At 39.7% G+C, this 21,303-nt stretch overlaps 1 protein-coding gene across 1 annotated transcript; it reads right to left on the reverse strand.

Moving 5' to 3' along the window:
* Positions 1-14,533: 14,533 nt before the first annotated feature.
* LOC136443652 (leucine-rich repeats and immunoglobulin-like domains protein 1) lies at positions 14,534-19,958 on the reverse strand. The gene is made up of 7 exons (XM_066440969.1): positions 19,670-19,958; positions 18,691-18,969; positions 18,249-18,479; positions 17,831-17,893; positions 17,290-17,472; positions 15,757-15,935; positions 14,534-15,101 (listed from the first exon to the last, which is right to left on the reverse strand). The coding sequence occupies exons 1-6, from the start codon at positions 19,893-19,895 to the stop codon at positions 15,868-15,870; spliced, it is 1,050 nt and encodes a 349-aa protein (XP_066297066.1). The 5' UTR covers positions 19,896-19,958; the 3' UTR covers positions 14,534-15,101; positions 15,757-15,867.
* Between the last annotated feature and the right edge of the window lie 1,345 nt (positions 19,959-21,303).

Here is a 21,303-nt window from a genome sequence, read left to right on the forward strand (position 1 = left end):
TGGCATTTTGCCGATCCAACTGTACATCACACGACTTTGCGGAACAAATGACATTGTGATACCAGCTCCAGTGTAACTGATGTACTGACAAATGCCGTTGGGTTCATGAATATGAATCTAAGTACAGTAGGGTAAATCGTTCAGATGCGTTATATTTCTATTGTTTCAACTATCATTCTAAATGTCTCATCGCTTGTAAAACTGCGGTGGGTCACCAAATGTTCAAAGATCCAATCGAAAAAATCCGAGGCAATGGGCAGATGGGGGTTGACGAATATTACCCTATTGAGCGGGACATCAATGTCCCTAATGGCGTGTAAAATTAAAGCTATATGAGGGCCATAAATGTTGGAAGCTCGACCCACAACAGCACGTTTCAATCTTACAGTAATGCTCTAGGCGTGACAAAAAAACACTTGAGATCCTGAAATGCATATGCGACATATCTTGTGGTATGGACCACAAAACTTACACGTCCTTGTATTCAGCAACAATATATGAAGTACGTTCAAACGTTCATCAATCACCAAGCGATGTAAGTATCATTTAAATGCTACCACTACCCAACAAAGGAAATTACATAGTTATCAATCACACCTTTGTTGCATCATACTACAGCATTTAAAATTTGTGAAAGCCTTTGAAGTTGAACCTAAAGTCAGCAAGAACCAGGCATGCCTTCTTTACGATCTCGTATTTTACCACATCATCCTCGCACATTTGCGAGGGACATGATATGGTAAAACAAAATCAAGTTCACGGTGGCACATGTGCCCAGACTTGTAAAGGTCAATGGGACTCCTGGTGGGTCAGATTTGGTTTTGAAGGGTTACAATACTAGAACGTAGCATGATCTTGCTTACTTGTTGGTCTTGTAGAATTGAGCTTCATTCATAACACAATATTTATAAAACCGAAAATAATATCAGGTTGCTTAAACATCGAATATTCGAGTTTTATTTGACACATAATGGCGAGAATTAGCACTCCGGTCAGAATCTATGAGGAAGGTGTCTAATAGACATCGAAAAGTAAACAGGTGAGAGACATTACTGGTAAACATGAAACTCCAATATCGCGATCGAATAATTATAGTAGAACTTTTCTTCAAATGATCGGCAGATGAACAGTATAAGATACTTACGTTAGTCTTGTTATGACGACAGAAAACTGATGCTATTAGACTAATTTATCAAAATCTTGCAACGTGTGCAGTAAAACAGGAAAATTAGGTGATATCCGGCCTAAGACAGACAAATGGTTCCAGTGCCACCATCCGTGAATGTCGTCTGCGGCGCTTCCTGGTAGTAAAATACGCCCAAAAGTCCGGAACTAGGGACTTAGCGTCTGAATGACTGCAATTACGTTCCTTGGTCCCTGAGGGATTTAAGACCAGAAAACTAATTTGGACTTGGAATTTCATATATGACTTAATACGACATTGGCATTTAAGCTGAGTATCTAAATGCAAATATTTCCAGATGTCAATCGCACGATTTCCTTTTTAGACCGATAATGAATTCTTAGCAGCAATTTAGTAAGATATGCACAACAAGGTGTCACAGTCTGAAAGGAGACGGGCTATATCGTAAAACAATGAAACATTCTATGTCATGAGCTGAAAATATTGTATCTAAATAATGTAGCCTTTAAGTGCAAAACCATCGACCAAAGAACTATCCTACATTTTCTACTTTTGTAGCCCTGGTAAAGGACATATCAAAATACGTAAGCTTGTTTTCGTAAGAATACTCGATTCGTTTTAACAGAATACGCATATCCCTCACTAGATATTGAACTAGGGGCGTATCGTGGCAAAGCAATTCAAAGGCACCCTGTCAGAGTTTTGTCAATAATAAAAGGGATACAGGAAGACTTACAAGGACTGATGAGTAAGCTTTCAAAAGAAAGACTGCAGAATGAATTTGCTTTTATCTTTGACTCGTATATAAAGTATCGATCTAAGATTGGTGACTCCAAATCACGATGTCTAGACGACTGTTGCATGTACATCCGTTACCTGGCCCTTCGACTGAAAATATATAGATCCACCTGTGTAATGTGTGGTTAAAATTTTAACGAATGAATTGGATACAAAAACATAGAAAAGCCCCATCAGCCTCAATTGTGATGTGTTTTTTTTTATTGTACGATGCATTGTCTATAGACCTCTGGCAAGTCATCTTACCTTTATTTCTGTCAATATGTTGAAGTGCATTCTGAACCAGACAGTCGATACAAATGATATCCGTGTAAAGGACAATTTTAACAGTCACTGTAGTAGATATCTGATTAGTAGAATTGACGAGATTATCTAACTTGTGATTTTGTAGTTGATGTTCTCTGGTTGCAGCACATTGAGCAACACGTAGTTGCAGCTATGTTGAAGCAAATTGAGCAACACGTACTTGCAGTTAAGTTGCAGCACATTGAGTTAATAACACGTAGTTGCAGTAATGTATGTGGTATGATGTTGCCGCGATGTGATGCTGTATAAGATCCTGCATACTTGAAGCTTAAAGGCCCACTATGTAGGATTTTGGCGCAAAAATTGAAAATATTCTTGTGAACAAATCTTAATGTTAATGGCAGGTACTGACATGTACAACCCCTTTTCAGCATATTTTCTTCATTATTTCGTCTATTTTTGGTATTTGTGAACTGTACAAAAACAAAACAAAAACTCCCGGACACCACCTCAATAGTAGATAAACAACAACATCCCAGTGCACTGGAGGACCCCCATGGTGGTCTAATCACTTAGGCACACGTTAGACTGCCAGATGCCATGAATCTCTTCTTCTTTGGAAACACTCATATCTTTTTCCAACAGGGTAGAATACAACTATTAATTTATTCTAGAGAGTCTACTTTGAAGGGTATCAATAAAGTGTGGTTATTTTCCCTTCAAAACTGCAAGAACTCTGGTAAGGATGATTTTTTACAGAAACTGGTGAACTGTATACAGGCCCCCCACTGGGCGGTCAGCCTGATAAGAAGTACAGAAGCCATGTGTGGCCATGTGTTAGTTTCACACTGTGTGTTGTTTTGGATGGAGGATAACAGTTTTCTCAAGTTGTTTGTATGGTGCAGTAATGTTGTAACCTCCCTTCCTGAATATCTGTAAGCAATTCTATAGAGTTGATAAAGCTTGCTATGCAAAGAAACAGTAGGAAAATCTACTTTCTGTATTGGCCTAAAACTACATAGTGGGTCTTTAAAGCTATAATTTGAATCCATATGACAAGGACATATTTTTCGTCCACGCTAAGGTCTCCATTGAGGATACTCTATTTTATTGGTCATCAACTGAAAGTTTAAAGCAATGTGGTGTACTGAGTTTATCCTACTGTATATTATTATCTTCGCCGAGAAGATTATGTTTTTGGTTACACCAGCAGTAGGGTGGGTCCGCATGTATGTCAAGAGCATAACTTGAAAAACCTTTGATGAATCTTCATAATTTTTAGTAGGTGTGTAGTTGTTGTGCAAAGGAAGGTAAAGTTTAAAAATCATTTACCTGGCGTTTTTCAACAGTACTGCAGCGGAATTTGTATGTGTGTTTGCATGTAGGCAAAAAAAAAGTGACGGAAACGTTGATGGATCTTCATGTTTTTGTAGGTGTGTAGCGGTTGTAGGAACGTAAATCAAGTTCTAAAATCGTTTACCAAGCGCTTTTCTACCGTTGTGCAGCGAGCTGTGTATTTTTCAAGATAACTTGAGAAGCTGTTGATGGTTATGTATGATATTTAGTGGAGGGGTAGGGTTTACCAAAAGTTCATAAATTCGATAATGGGCCTACTAGCGGATACCTAAGATACCGCAGCGGAGCTTCAAGTGCTATGGTCATGATTTGTATATGGTAGACAGTTCATGCCACAGGAAGTAAGTTGTGTTTGGAATTGCAGTGGGTGTTTTTGTCTTGACCTTCGGACATGACTAGCTTGAGAGGGGGTCGACAGATAGTCGTGATGCTTGGGATGTAGAGAGCCCAGATGGTGCTTTACATAATCTAAGGCTAACTACGCAAATTAGCTCTAGATATTTAAATCATGAGCTTATTTGCATAATTAGTAAGGAAAGTTTTTAAATCCACTGCATTTCATAATGGGACTCTCAAACATGTGACAGTGTCCCCGTATCAGGTCATGTAAACAGATGGCCTTGCAAAAGTAGGTCATATAAACAACAGATGGCCCATGGGCCACTACTCTCCAAGTAGAGTAGTGGGTCCGGCTGGTTTTTAACGTGTTCAGTTTAGGCATTTTTTGTCCAACACACGTTTGGCGACATAACGAAAATGGGACAAAATAGAAAGCCCGACAAAAACACCTAAAAACACGTCAAAAACCAGCCGGACCCACTCCTCTGCTCGGAGAGTACACTGCACTAAAACTGCACCACAGCTAGATACGGAAAAGTCACATGTACCATGTGTTTCAAAGTGTGTATGATATGGAATCAATTTTTTTTTCTATTCATATGTATTAACTGTACGATTTCATCATCACTTTCAACTTACAGCACTGCAATACTAAACCTCTGTGGCCCATATAATATACTCATATGTCTTAAGACCAGTTATAACATACATCAGCATACTTGATACATATACTAGTCCTTTACCACCAAATGATTTTTAACCCTATCTATACTGGACTCAACCCCCCCCCCCCTCATAACTTCCAAACCGTATGGTGTCTGATCAAATTTGTGGGGGTGATAAGCATGTAAACATTAATCACTCTCCATAATAAGCCTTGATTATTTGGCGAAGATAATGTGTTTGTGGAACTCTAGTATCAATATTCTATTGATTTCTTGATATAGTTTCTTTTCTGTTGCTAAGTTGATTTACGAAGTTTTCATCTAAGTTGATTTTAATAAATTGTTTCTTCTTTTTTATCAATAAGTATTGAATATTTGATGTATAAGTGTTTTATGATTTTGTCAATATCATGGCCTTGGCAAATAACACCAGTTTCACCATACAGTTCACTGTGTTGGAAAACTAGAAAATATAAATTCAAAAATAAGTAAAATGTAGCATTTCTGCAGTCGGGCTTTCGGGCGAGGATGTTGCAAGATCGCTAAATCTGGGGGGCAGAAGTCAATCTGTCGATCAAAGTTATTCCCCTTTCTAGTTTGCTATTCAAGAACAAAATTGTTTGTATACATCGCAAGTACAAATCAGAAGCGACACCACAGACATATACAAAAAGAACACTGACAACTAGATGAAGAGAACTACAACGTTGCACATTCCCTATGTCTTTATATATTCATCTTAGTGAAATACAGGACATCAATACCAACCAATTAGTAAATCCCTGGTTTATCCCCTGTTACTTCTACAAAGGTTGGACCTTATTGGCCATGGAAAAGAATCCCCGTCGGAAGCTTTCAATTGGTATTATGTTACAAGAGTATCTTCCTGAAAAACGACCGTGTCAATGATATTATTCAGATACAACAGTTACCTATAGGTTTTCGATCTACACTGACATTTGCTGCATCTCTTAAGGGTAAAGTATGCCGAGTTTAAGCGTTTAGCTGTCTTGTCAGGAATGATAGATAACCAGAGCAACTTGCTGTTCGCGAAGGTTACCGGACGCTTAGTCTAGCCTTGAAGCGTACCATTGGCAGGTGCTATCTATATCATTTAAGGAGGTACATGCTTTAACTGTACGAGAAAAGTGACATGTATTCGAAGGTCAACAACTTGGCCCAGAGTGTTAAGATAAATGAAACCCTGCCATTCGCGGCGTCTGCCAGCTCTGGTTGCCTTTAAAAGGGATCTATCTCAAGGGATATCGTTTCCAGGAAGAGTGAATTAGACGGACAGAAGCTGGTACATGGTCGTGAAATCTTTGGCATGCTGTCAAGAGATAGACACAAGTGTGTCGTGCGATGTTTGCATAAGATGCACCGACATTTCTTCTACCGCAGAGCTTTTACTGCTTTATCACGCATGTACCAAAGCATGTACCAACCACCATGTCATCTCTCAATGATCATGAAAAGAGTGATTAGTTATCCAATCACAACGTTTGTGCCTGTGAGGATTCGCTGTAATCCAAAACATCGATTCATGAACCCCATAGTACAGGATTGCAATCTCACATTTAGTAGAGTTCAACTTGGTAGACTGACAATTTTTACTGCCCCTATGATTATCATCAAATGGAAAAGACCTTGGAGGTGAAATTGCTTTAGGGAGAAGATGTGGCAAGATCGTTAAATCTGGGGGGCAGAAGTAAATCTGTGGATCAAAGTTCTCCCCCTTTCATGATGAGATATCAGTCAATCAACACTCCAGTCGGCCATCCCTCGTTAACTGGCAATAATCATGGGGTGACCTAAAGCTTCACCACTGACCAATCACTCTTTTATAATAGACCAAATCATATGGCGGTTATATAATCATCCCTAAAGGCTTAGTTTCCAGTGGTATGAAACTACGGTTCGATTATTTGAAAATGACGTGAAGACCTCTGGAAGATACTGATCTAACATGATATAGCTCAAAGAATCTGTCGACGCTGTTTGCATTCAGAGCAGTGGTGCTGCTTCTAATTACTAATAGGATAAATGAAATAGGGTGCACTCTATGCAAAAAAAGTTAAAGTGTACAGGGCATATGATGTTAGGAAATTATAGTTTGATTATTTACAGTCTACCATACTACTACTAGCTCCCATTTCATAGTTACGAAAACATGCTTGTAAATCACTATTGTAGATGATAAGATTGTCCTGATTTGAGCATTGCTTGCAAATTTGTCACTCACAATCTGCAACGCGGAGATCAGTATAACAAAGGTCTGTGCCTTCAAAATATATGTGAACCCTCTCTGCCATGGGTGTGTTTCTGATATTTACGATTACCTTTCCCCATAAACACTCTTTTCTCATCAGGACGCGTTCAAAGAGCGAAACGTAGGGTACACGTGGGTGCATTTTATACATTTGGATCCTATCAAGTTTATCTGCTCAGAATTTTAAAAGACTTGTAAATTCTGATACACCAGTCCCTGGTTCATTGCTGTTAATTGCTGTACTATATACTGCCAAACCAACATCCTCGCCCAGAAAAACTAGATAGATTATGGAAACAAGGAAACATGGCACTCATTGTCACAATTTTCCTAAAATGACACGTTAACATTTCGAGGCAAAAAAGGATTAATGATATGCTGACCGATTGCAATCAAGCAATTCTATTGGATCAAAATTTTCTGATTTTGTAGGCCACGTAGAAAATTAAGGTGAAAGAGCGGTCATACTATAACAGAAATACCTTTTCTTTTCAATACGCACCCCCCTATATGCCAAAAGGTTGACATTTTGAGCTTCACTGGGAATATTTTGACGGCAACCAGGAGAACGCAAAATCCCAAATGAAAAGGAGCAAGTTTGTTTGTTATGTATCCCCTGGGGTGCAAAGGTTATTCCTCGATTTAATGTGGTAGATCTTGAAGTGCAAGGCAACGTTAGGGTGTGCTAATATTTCCCAGTGGGTCGTATTGACCAGTCCACTTTTATTTTCTAGTAAAAAAGAAAACATATGACATTTATCAGTAAACGCAAGTTTGCCCATACGTTTACATATTTTGAACTGAAATACGCCGGTTGTATGTCTTTGTTGGAAGCTGTGCCGATCTATACATATATACAGACGCGTACGGTGGAGATTTTATGATACCCCTAGCTGTCGGATACAGATAAGCACAGAAATGTATGTTCATATCCCCTCCAAACGACTGTTAAGCACTGCTTAGTAATTAAAGTTAGTTAAAATCCTCCCACACCATAAGGTGTATAGGGCGGTGCCCATCCCCTTTCTTAGCCCTGGGCCACACTGTGGTGCAATCACTGCAGCAGAGGGCTAGGCCACTAGCAGTGGAGTGTGTTTAACTTCCACACTGTTTCAGAAGTATGTACCATTTTTACAAAGTCTTTGGTATGATTCAATGCACCACTTGTCCAGAAGAGTCCTACCCGGGGCTTGAACCCGGGCCTTCTGGTCCAAGTAATTTGAACCAGATGTTGCAAGTACCAGAAGCGCAGGCTACTTCACCACAGGGACACCCCACTGCTTAGTAATACGTCGTTTATATAGCTGCAACTTTTTCATGCTTGTCCTTTTTGGAATGTGAATTGTATACGCTAGGCTCTGCCAAAATGCTAGAATGCCATTGCACTGATACTTGATTTGTTTTCGACTTAGTGGGAATGACTCTGCAACTTCAAAAGGCTTCTAATGGCTGGACTATATGATTACCCGGGGGGGTCTTTACGATTATTCCAGAAACTAACCTGTGGCGGAAAGCCAAGTGTTCACGTAATATATGGTTAAAGAAACGGACAGGATAAATGAGTTATGGCGGTTGAGAAATTGCAATCTAAGGTTCTGCAGGTATTCATGGGTGGATCATAATTCGTAGTACACGGCTAAATCATATGCACTATAATTTCAAACGCACGTAGGAAAAAGCTGACTGATCATGAAATGAAACAAATATAACATCGCCATCACCTATGTCCATTTGGCAGCTTAAAGAGAGAAACTCAAGAATTAGAAAGATTTTAAAGTACACTCTTCCAGCAGATCCCAGCCAAAAGAAAACTCTTTTGCAAGACTTAGATCTCTATACTCCATCGAATCACTTAATGGCCACCGGCAGTGTCTAGTCTAAAACAATAACCAGGTTGTCTGATCACGCACTACCCAACGGCAGCATCTACCCACACTTAACATCATGCAGTCTTGAAGGATCCCTTTCCGCCCAGGTTGGAGGAAGCATGCATGATCTGCCTTGTCATTCCTCAGCTACGTCCAAGCGGGTGCAGGACAATGCAGAGCACTTATTAACAAGTGAGAACAGAGAAACAGAATGTTACTGTTTGAATGAATATAGCATGAATCATCTATTTTTCTGCCCTCTTTAGATAGAACATTGAACCCAAGGTGACGAAGAGACATTCACCTCTGAAGGAATAGCGTGTGCTATACTGGCGTGGCAAAGTGTAGCAGATAATAAGTTTACGAAGTCCAATCACTTGCACCGATGGAACTTCTCGTGTCACTAAGCTTGTTATATGTAAAATACAGGCCAAAACATTGTTGGCTCTAGGAAACGTACTCTTGATAGCCCTTTGGCATATTACATATATTGATATATGATGATGTATTGATGTATGTATTCAGTGCAACACTGAGTAACCTTTTCTCCCTTTTATGTTGCAAGAGACAGAGGTCATGTACAGGTTCCTATTGTAGATCACCATCAATCGTATTAAAGACATATCCCTAATTACAACACTTCTTAAAATGTTGCACAGGCAGTCGAGTCAGCGTTACTGCATCGAAGACCTTTCTCGTGCTCAATAAAAAAAACGTTAGGAATTAATGAAATATGCTAGAATCAAATTCCTGTCGACAACTTTTAATCACGGAATTGGAAAGAGACGACTAGAGCAATTACAGCATGGATCAGTCACCAACTCCGATACTACAGTCCAGACAGGAGGCCTTCACCCTCTGGATTCATCGATTTTATACATGCGTTTGACAAGAGAACTGACCAAGGCTGACTACTGCTGACCCTTGCAGACCTAGTTTTCAGATGGAGTTTATGCTTGACCATCCGTAGTCGCCTGGAGGATAGAGTCCAGAAAGTAAAGCCCTGGCAGGTGTCCCACGGTGAAGCCTGTCTGACATGTTGGATGCAATCAAAACGTACGAGCTGTCCACTTGGTAGACTAGGACGTTGCTATAGTACTCTAAAAATAGTTGAAGCAACTGGATGAAGTTTTTAAACAGAAGTTTCAGGCAGTATCCGATATCTTCCGTCAGTGACTAAAGAAAGGACCGACGAAAGACCGCGGATGCTGTCTGAAACGTCTGACTGTTTCAACATTTTATCTACTTGCTTGAGTAACTATTATTTGGCGTATCTTATACCTGGATGTCTAACCTTCATCAACGTTGCTGCTGTGTATGACCATTCAGTACGTATTGTAAATTATTGGTCTGGCTTTTTTCCCTGGTTGGGATTCGTGGTTAAGGCAAAATATATTCCTGTTTTAATATCTAACATTCTCGTATCATGCACTCAGCTTGGAACTATTGTAAAACGGGTAGTCAAAACTAACCAGCTTTTTCCTCTAGCTATTACATACACCACGTAAGAACCAAATGCCTTTCAATGTGGCACTATTGGAATTAAACAAAGAGAAAAAAACCACAAAGAATTGAAACATACAGATTTACCGTATAGCCCCTCCTCATTGTTGGTAACGCATTGGGGTAGACATATCAGCAAGGTTATCAGCTATGTTCAGCGCTTAGCACGAATCCCCACGCAGATGACACTCAATGATCCTAACTGACTTAATGTTGGAGACCTATAGGCGGACAGTGTCGACGATATAGACTTAAGAAATTAGAGGAATTAAAGAAAAATTAGATAAACGTCAAAGCTGACACGGAACAATAGTCAAAACAAGTTATTCTTTAAGATAGTTAATCCCATTATGATAATTTGGCACCTTTTGTAATCGATTTGGCGTCTTCTTCATTGTAGGTAAAATGTCATCTACTGACGTGTCATAATGCGTAAGGACATTGCGCACGCTATTCCGTCAGCATTAACAATGTTACCGTTGTGATATTAGTGATTTAAGTGATAATAAATTAAGTGACGCACTCTATTGAACCACCACACAAGAGAAGTGTCTCAAACGACATGTGCCAACTGTGGGAGCTTTCCTCTCCGAATTAATATCAATGATAAGTGCTCTTACCTCAGCCGGAAGATACTGTGTTAGTCAATACATATTGCATGGAAGATACGGTACATGCCCACGTCTTGCCAAATAACATTTCTTGGTAACTTTCCAATCTTAGGCAGTAAAGTGTTTCACCACCCTCGCTCCATACTGTCTGATGTTACAGTTTTAATGTGTCAGCCTTTTCCCAACATTCTGAGCAATTCTAAATTACTGACCTTTTCTTACCACAGCTGGTCAACAATTCACCTTTCTATTCTCTCCTCAATATAATGAAAGTGCCATATCAAACCTGACAATGACGACTCTCCTACACATGGAGGGCGACAGGTGCAGCTAATTGACATTCAGGTTTGCAGCTTCGTTTCGGATTTTGCTGCAAGGCAAGCTCAACCTTATATGTATTTCCGTGCCTCGCCTTTTTATCAGTTACTTTAGATAAGATGAACGAATCTAATATTTGTTAGGAAAGCAGGGAACATCCCTCTTAATCTGAACGACTAATTATTTTACATGACGGTGTACTTACTCACGGTGTACTTGTCTGCATGTTATGACAATTCGTACCTGCACTTCCTTAGATTCACTTGTCGAGCAAAACTAGGACTCTACAAGGAATGCGTTATGATAATTCATACCTACACCTCCTATAATTCACTCGTCGGGCAAAATTAGGACCCTGCAAGGCATGCATAAGCCATATCTTGTAGTGTGATGCCATTAAGTGGAAACCTAAACGAGTAATTTTGCCGCCAGTGGCGAGTCCACAGAAGCCCCTCGGGTAGCAGGTCTATTTGAAAATCGCAGGTATGAGTGCACTTAAATCCTTTTCACTTTGAACATTTTCTTATTCGCTCAGACGTTCTTTCAGGACTTCCCTTGTTGTCTAAAGTGCACATGACTAGATTATGGTTTTTGACTATGAAGCAAAGCGCTGAGGGTGATTTTGGATTATGCACACATCCCTTTCAGCAAATATCTTATGATCTAAATGATAATAAACGTGAACTTGCAAATAATATAATCTAATTTGTAAGGATGTAGTGATGGTATAAGCCTTTTAAGCTGAAGGTGTACGTGAGTGAAAAAAAAAAAATTCATTCAACGAATGATGCTCGCTACAAGAATACTGTAAGGCTTGTCCAGGTAAGAATGATACTTTAGGGCTTGAAATAGCGTGAAATAGATATAACTTTGAACATAATTTCGTGATTGGATCCTTGCTTGATACATTTTCTTAGATTGTACAGATACCAGTATCATCATCATCATCATCATCATCATCATCATCATCATCATCATCATCATCATCATCATCATCATCATCATCATCATCATCATCATCATCATCATCATCATCATCATCATGGGTTGTCCTCAGCTCATGGTACAGTTTAGTGCCACCCTGGGAAGGCTCAGTCTAGGCATTCACACGACGTGACTAAGTCAACGCAGTCTTGCTCTTCGTGCGAGCGTGAAAGTTAAGTTTACATATTAGCAATATGCAGTTTGTTAAAGTAATGATATGACAACTTAGACTCTAAAAGGTGAAAAGTAATGTCCCCTGTGAACATGGCTCAGGTGCGTTAACGGCATTGCTACATTGTAACTTCCACAGACATGAACTATATGTTACAATCTGAGACACGTCGCTTCTTCTCAACAAGTTCCTTCCTCTTGCAAAGCGAATGGCACCGGGCACTCGATCACTGCATTTGCGGTTAATTCTGCCAATCCATTTGTATAGTTTTTCTGTGATCCGGTGTCGTTTGTCTAAATTTAGCTCCAGCCTTTTCCATCTGGGGACCAATTTGACACAGTGAGGCTGATGCCCACGCGGGCAGAGGTCGACTCGAAGGTCTCCAAAGTGTCGTCACTGACCTTCTTCGTCCGTTATCAACTCAGAGGAAACAGCCTACCTTGATCTTCCAACTACTTCAAAGAGAATTATTTTGGCTCTCCCAACGTTCACGATGACGGTTGGGATACTTTCTGCTTAATGCATTTGAAGGCTAAATTAGTCTTGCATAACGGATGCACTGAAAAAATAACATGTATGAATGAAGTTGGAAATAAGCTAGAACTAAACGAGAATTAAGGCTTTGCTACTAATGGTAGCTTAGTGCACTAGTGAGGTAAATCAAAGTTATATTTTTTATGTATGGGTACGGTGTTTGGGACGAAGTTTGTAAGCTTTTTAAAACATTAATAGATTGATGAATACAAAGCACTTATGTTTTAGTAATTGAACCATCATGCTACTTGCATACTCAAACTCATTTCACGTAATAAGTGCATTGATGTCAAAGCTCTAAGTAATGTCTAAAAATACACGCTGACCTCACCATGACCTCCATTATCTGTACTCCCAAGGTTCAGGAATGGTTCTTTAAACCTAATATTAAGGTAATTACTTAGGGTCATTTGACTTGGGCACACTTAAAACAGATTGTGCCCTTACCACCATACGAACGTGTTGACATGACCGATGGTGAGCCATTCTATACTGGGCAGAAGATACAATTTCGTATTTTTGGTGTGGTGTGGTCGGTATGAATAATTGGCCTCAATATATTGGACTTGTAATGTATCATATCCCTAAATACAGTGAATTATGGGCAATGTTTAAAAACATATCAGCTTTATAGATTCCTGGTCTGGGAGATTCTAAAATACAAAATTTCCATATTTGTCCGAAAAGCAAATTTGGCAATTCTTTTAAATATGCATTGAACTTGTAACGTGTAAGCTAGTATTCAATGTTTTAGTATTAAACATGGTTTACTAGTCATTTTCTAAGTCACTGACGAAAGATAGCGAATGTTGTCTAAAGCGTCTGATTGCTTCAACATTTTCATCCAGTTGCTTGAGCAACTTTTGTTTTGCGTATCTTATTACCTGGATGTCTAACCTTCATCAACGTACAGTACCGTACGTTAAACTAGGTTTATTAAGATTATTGATACTTGACATAGAGATTATATTCATTATGCTTATATAAGGTTTGACATCGGTTGGCTTATAAAATTATGACTGTCAATAGTTTTTTTACGATGTAATCTACTGTGTTCTGTAGCGCAAAATGAATTTACCCGTAATTGTATGTACAGATTGAGTTATTACGTGTCTTCCTTGAGGGTATACGCACATTCACTACCAGTACCATATATTAATCACATGACACGTGTCCTTGCTTGGCGTGATACTAGAAATGTAGGGGGGGGGGGGGCATTGGGTACACTACTGTGGTCGTATCAAATTATCATCTCTGGTAAAATGCATATTTCCTAGAAGCAGATTTATGTTATAGTGAATGGTACTAGTGAAACGTTGATCCAAATGCCTGGGAGGCTATGTGCCCTTCATTTGACCTTAGCACGCTCTGTTGGAAGTTGAGGCCCGTCTTCATGTCCCCTGGATATCATCTACAAAATAAACAAGCAGCGGAATGGGAGCCAAAACTGCGTCAGTGGGATCAAACTTCGAGTACTGTAATCAACTTCTCCAACTTCTTATGGCAATGCACTAAAATTAGTATTTCAATAGATATAACTCTAATGTGCGTATTTGAAGTCGCGCTTTGATGTAGTGTGTTCCAGAGAGATAACCCGTTGGCTTCAAAAGCAAGTTACTTTGAGACGAAAGACAAGGAAATCTGAGATAACGTTATGTGTCTACATGCAAGACAATGTGCCCGCATGGCATATCCCTTTGCACCGGAACAAAACTTTGCAGTGGAAACATATTTAGGGTTTCTTGTGATAAGATCTTTATGCATTCCTTTGTAGTGAACATACTGTTCTTGTGTAATATAGAAATCTCGTCTTCATGTCCATGGGGAGATAATATCTTAGCCAAACGTTTGTCGCAAAAAATGTCTTGAGTGACTGTTCGTTATAACGTTAACGATTGAAAAGAGGATCTGGTATATAACTGTTATATCATATTCACTATGTAAAGACCTATTTCACGTACTGACCCAATAATCATACAACATGGCGGCTATTTCAAAGATTCTTGTTTCTTCTAGTATAAAATGTTATACAGATTCAATAAAATCAGGAAATTTTTTTATACTGCATACATCAGAATAATGTTCTTGCGGAAGAGGTCCATTAGTTACTAGAAAACCCATATACATCAGTACTATATATTTTACATGATGTGGTCAATTATCTGTTGACTTGTATTGAAGGAACAGCTTGTGTGAAAGTACATTAAAGGTCTACTTTCTAGTGTTAAGAATCGTCTCTTCCAATGGCTGTTGTGCTTGAGTTGACAGAGATAATCGATCTTGATGGGTGGGCACTGTAAAAAAAATGCACATTTAGAATTCTGGCTATATTGTATTAAAAAAACCAACTAAAGGCGCGAGTATCTTCAGTGGATGCCGAAAGGGAAAACAATGCATGGCAAAGATGTTGTGTGGCGTTTTATGTGAGTTCATTCGTCAATTGTCATCTGTATCTAATTGGACGTTTACACTGCGTTTAAACCATACAAGCACTTCTCATGAATCAAATCGGTTTTCATATAAAACGAAGATACGTAGGTTGATAGATTCCGAGAGGATCGTTTGCATAGTTCCAGTATCTATATCGGTCGGCTCCAGTATCTTACCCGTCAAGGTAAATCATATCCCTGTGCATGTATGTATGCTGATGTTGATGAGAGAAATGTGGATTACAATGATTACGCTAAATGCTAAAGGAAGATCATGGCATTAAAGTAGTGTTCTAAAAATAAAAGATAACAAGATTAGATATGGCCAATGAAACAATACCAGTTGAAGATGAATAAAACTTGACGGATGATGTGACGGATAAGTATAATCTAATTAACTGTTAGAGATCACTTTCAAGTCAATTAATCGAATATTGATATCAAAAGTATGGAAATAATATATCTTAAGCTAGCTCCTGATGCGTCTCCAAAATCAAAAGCAAATTACATCTTTCATTACCGATCAATGGTATTGGACCATCCACTTTGGCAGTATGATGAGACGTCATTGCAGACAACTGAAGCCACTGCAGTTGGCGATCTGCAGCTAGGCGTGAATCCTGTTGTGCTGTCATGCTTTGAGGGTGGGCCGTTTCTGGGACTCCGCCAGTACACTGTAGGTGTGATCATCCTCTGCCGCTGAATAGATTATGAACACAATTCAATCTAACCGATGTCCTTTTTCAAAATGATAATAAATCTTTCAGAGAAATAAAGTTAAAATTACCAATGGAAAACAAAAACAATTACCGTTGTCTTATCTCCGTGAAATATTTATTTCATAATAGAAAATTTCATATATGAACTAGAGTTCGGCGACCTCATACCTCTATGAAGTGTTTAGAGCTTTTGTAAACATTTGAATGTTTGGTATCTGCTATGTTCGAACTGCCATGAATTACATGCATTACGTTTATAGAAGTCTTATTATGGAAATCAATGGAATTATAGAATCTCCAAATTTAGCTTGCAAGTTAAGACCTTATTTGCATAATATATATCTAATTGTGTACATCTCTGCCTTAGCTATCGGCATGCCTAATATGATGGAAATCCGTCTTCCCGTCTTTCCTTTCTTCAGTTATCGTCTTTGGAATATTTTGACAAAAATGCCCATGCAGTTTCAATTAAATGTTAGGGGGGGGGGGGCGAAACCTACTTCACTTGTCCTGACATCAAAAGCTATCTGTCACTCAAATGGCAAGACCACAGCGTGTCTAGGACAAGAGATACATGATAACATCTGCAATGATAGAATGTTCGATTCACATTAATCATGCAAATGACTCCTACTTTGCATAATTTGTATTTAATTCTATACATCTTTGTCTAAGATACCTACATACCAAAAATCATGAAAATCTGTTATTTCCTTCTTGAGTTACCATCTTCGGAACATTTTGACAAAAATGTCCGTGCAATTCTTGAACTCGGTGGTAGGGGAGCTAACTTATGTCACTTCTTACCGAATGCTATCCACCACTAAACAATCGTGACCATATCACAGAACACGAGATATCAAAAACGAAAGTTTCGCAGTAGTACCTAGGGAAGCCGCTAGGGGGCAAAAAATCTAAACATTTTCAGTTTTTGTCACACCAAATTTGTAACCAACCCATCCGGCTGTCCTTGACTTATTCTGTTGACCAACGGACAGACACACACACACACACACACACACACACACACACATACACACAACACACACGCACACACACAACTGCAGATATAACCTACATGACACATTTTATGGGGGTCATAACATAACCCTCTACACTGAACACATTACATGCTTCACTTTAGGGCATATTCCATTGTTGGGTTTCTAACTTTTGGACATGTGCCCACGTTCACTTTACCCCATGGCGCCAGCAAGTCGAAGAAAATTTGAATCAGGACCAACTGGAACAGACTTGAACACACAAAGAAGACAAAAAACAAACATACGAAAGACAATACCTCCATTTTACGGAGGTGATCAGGATGCCATTACCTTCTGAAGCCGAGATGAAGATGACGTAGTTCGACGGAAAGAGCCCCACCCTTCCTGCCGTGAAACCCAAGCACCAATCACCAGCTTCGCCTTCCAGTACTTCAATCACATCTCCCGCTTCCAGACGTAACTCGTTATCGTCTCTCGGTTTGTAATCATACATAGCCCTGGCATATCTTCTTTCTACGAAATGTAATAAAAGACGACTTACTTTTTAGATAAGTACGCATTCAAAGTATATCATCAGCTGGGGAAAGGTAGTGTGATTATTCGTGTTATAGATTTTGGGATTCAAAACCAGCGTAAAAAACGTTTTTGACACTCTTCCTGATGAGTGTTTTCTCTTCTGTCGTCCCAAATAAATGTCTACGCCTAATGCACATTTCCGTATGGCCATGCACCCAAGGAAATGCTTCACGATTTCTGTTGAAACATACCAAACAGTTCTTAATCTAGACATATCAAAACATCAATAGCTTTACAAGTACAGTGTACCCTGTTATCCTAGAAATGGCATGTATCAGAAAATATGTATCCGTACCTTGATTGTTTTTTCTCAATGTATCAATCCCATCATAGTTCACCGGATAATTTTCCCGCTTATCTGGGGTATAGAAATAGAAACATGCCCTTGGATAAATGTGAGACCGCATGAGATGTGTTTTGATAAGTACAGCATTACATCCACAAACTACAAAATCATCTAAAAGATTATAAAGCTTTCAACTATCCTCTGTCCCGATGTGAGACCCGAAACAGCGAACAACCGTTAAGGAAAAATACCTCATTTAGGCTGGCTCAGTTAGTTACGTTCAGCCGAGAACCTAGACTTATAGTTTCGTCACGGTCATTTTCTTCCTTGTAACGGCAGCTTTGGCCTGCCAGTGCAATTTTCCCGTGCATTAGGTGATGGCAGAAATCGGGGAATGATGACTGGTATATCAGGAGGAGCTCTGTACCTGGTAATGCTGACTGTCTCTGGAGGTCTTGACCCTCATTTGTACTAGGTGCAGCGGGATCCCGTCTTGATCCGATATCGTAGTAGAAGGCGAACTTCTTCCTTTCTTCTTGTTTCCTCTTCCTTCTCAAGAAGTATACGAGGAGGCAGATACAGATAAGGAACCACAAACCACTAGCTGTGGCACCAACTACTATGGCTACAACCGTGGTGGTGATTTCTTTTTGAAGACCTGTGGAAAAAATGAGACTTGGACTCAAAGATGTTGTCTTTTTGTAAAAACTATGTCTTTTATTTCGACTTCTTCTGTGATTTACAAATGTGTACAGTTTCTAGTTTTCTTTTTTTTTCTGCAAAGCAAAGTACATGTTTTATCATAAGTTGTTGAATAGTTCCGTTACGCCGATTGTTTTTGGACAGTGACAAAACAAACCATAACCTACCCGTCACATCGAGTCTTGTCGTCCGAACCTGTCTCTGTCCAACGCCGTTAGTTGTCGTACACGAGTACGTTCCACTGTCGTTAGCTTCCACACTATTCATGACAAGGGAGCTGGTACGGACATCGCCGGACAAGACGTAAGAATTGGCCCTTAGAAGTCGTCCGTTTTTAGACCACGTGATGTTCGGAGTCGGGTTGCCGTCGGCCACACATTGGAAAGTAACGTGGTCGGAAACGCTAACTTCCACAGGGTCAGAAATACTAATAATAGACGCAGGATCTGTGAGGAGAAACATAAAAAAGGGTTGATAGTATGACGAATTATCATGACGCAAAATCCCCTAATCAAGGAGCCATGAGTATCATTTTCTCATGGTGTAGATCTTTAGATTTGCCTCACGGTGTTGTCAGTAGTCTACATAAACTTCAGTGCTTTTTTTCTAAGAAAATCCCTAAGTCTTTAAGTTACATTACATAAATAATACATGGAAGCTGCACACTGCAGGGGATCTTAGAGATGTATTTTGACCTCAGGGAACGACCCAGACGAATGGGGTGCTCAGACAGGGGATCAATATGATGAGAGGATGCCACGAGCTCATGAGAAGGAGAAGCCTCCTTAATCCAGAAAATGGGAGGCGAAAGCTCTGTGGTATTACCACCGAGAAGTCACGGACATCAAAGGATGTCCTAATGGTCAGCTAATGATGTTTACACTGACCTGGATGAACATGTTTTGCCCTCCACTCTTTATTTACCTAATGGGATCTTTTGACGTTGAAATGATCGATGCTGGAAATGATTAGAAAATGGACCGAGAATGTGCCATGTACATGTGTAAGATACAGAAGTTGTTCCCCATTGAAATACAGCTACTGACACCAATGTTTGTGTTGGACGAAGTATTATCTAAGAGCTTGTGTTTTCCAGCCATATATAAGTCATTTAATGAACACAAGTTAGTAGTAATGCAAACTCACATTGTACTCTAACCAACATACTTGCAGCTGCTGGCCGAACGGGGTGTTGTACAAAACAAGTGTAAAGTCCTGCATCAGCTCTCGTCACGCGGCGAATGACTAAAGATGGCGACTTTGCATTTCCGCCGGAGTACTTCCCTTTGTAGCCATTAGCTTCAATCCTTCCGCCATCTTTCCCCCAGTGAAGTGATGTTATGTTGGGTTTAGCATCTCTCACAGTACACATCAGAGAAACAGTCTTTCCCCACGTCGTGAGGTATGGATTGCTTGGTCCAACCTCTAGCTTTGGCGGAACTGTATCATATAGTATCAATACATTAGTAAGTTGACTTCTGGACTTGAACATAAATTTGTAGTTTATCAAAGTACATTATCACATAGCTAGATGGCGTCGACCAATCAGAAGCCTCCATTGTCCATGCGTTATGGGGCCATAACACACCCGTGCTATAACACACCACTTATTCCATTATGTAGAGGGGGTGTCTTTTTGATGAATCTTTTTCTTACTCTTTTTTAGAAAAATATATTTTTTTCAAAATTCACAAAATCTTCTTAGAATACGTGAAAAAAATGAACAAATTTCAATTTAAGTGAAATGTAAACGAGAGGACTAAAAACAAAATTGTTCACACCCCTACCGAGAGAGTGGAACCGTCCTCAGACGATAGTTGTTGCAAATTTGTCGGGCATCATCACCCGCCCCACAGTTTTACGTCGAGGAACTGACAGACGCCGACTTAAAGTCAGTTTTCGGGTCATGGGAAGTTGGGGAAGACGCCCAGGATCATGCTTCAGCAGTTGAGAGGTAAGGACGCTGACGAGTGTGACCAACAAGAAGCAGCGGGCACACAGAGTCCCCTCCCACTCATCACGTTGTTTCCCGAAGTAGCAAATCTTGGCAGACAGAGAAATCGCCCATGAAACCTCCTACGTTTCTACCCAAGAGGACCCCAGGCCGGTATGTTCACGTTTCTGAGGGGTTTAACCTGGCGAAAACGCAACTTCCCCAAACTGATGTGCTGGCATCGAAAGCATTACGGTCAAAATCGCCCAAATTCTTACAGGTTTGTACCTACAATGATCTCGGGTCGATATCTGTACACTTCTATGGTATTTCTTTTCCGGCTTGAGCAATAATTATCCGGGGAACTACAAGCAAACGGAAGGTAAACATGCACGATTCTTACCACACCTACTAGTAGGCGTCTAACAACCCGTCAATTTATAACCGTGTGGGCTCAAAGACAAGTCACTGCTTGTTTACATTGGATTATATGAAGATCATGTATACAATGGGTTGATTTTACATGTATAGTATTAAATAAAGAATCTATGTATTATACAGAAATTTGTCTCTCTTATATGGGTCAGTTCAGATAGGCTATGTAATAATAACGTTAATGACCCGCCTGTTCCTCGGTGTGTATGGTGTCATAACGCCTGGTCATGTGCTATAACCACCTCATAAAACCACCTCGTTCGCTTCGCTCACTCGGTGGTTTTATTCGGTGGTTATAACACATAATGGCGTTATGACACCATATACACCTCGGGGAAGGTCATTAACCCTTAAAAAAACGGTAGATATGCAGACTCTATTATTGAATAATGGGTAGATATGTTTAATCGTA

The sequence above is a fragment of the Branchiostoma lanceolatum genome, chromosome 10 (assembly GCF_035083965.1).
Source record: "Branchiostoma lanceolatum isolate klBraLanc5 chromosome 10, klBraLanc5.hap2, whole genome shotgun sequence".
Taxonomy (NCBI): domain Eukaryota; kingdom Metazoa; phylum Chordata; class Leptocardii; order Amphioxiformes; family Branchiostomatidae; genus Branchiostoma; species Branchiostoma lanceolatum.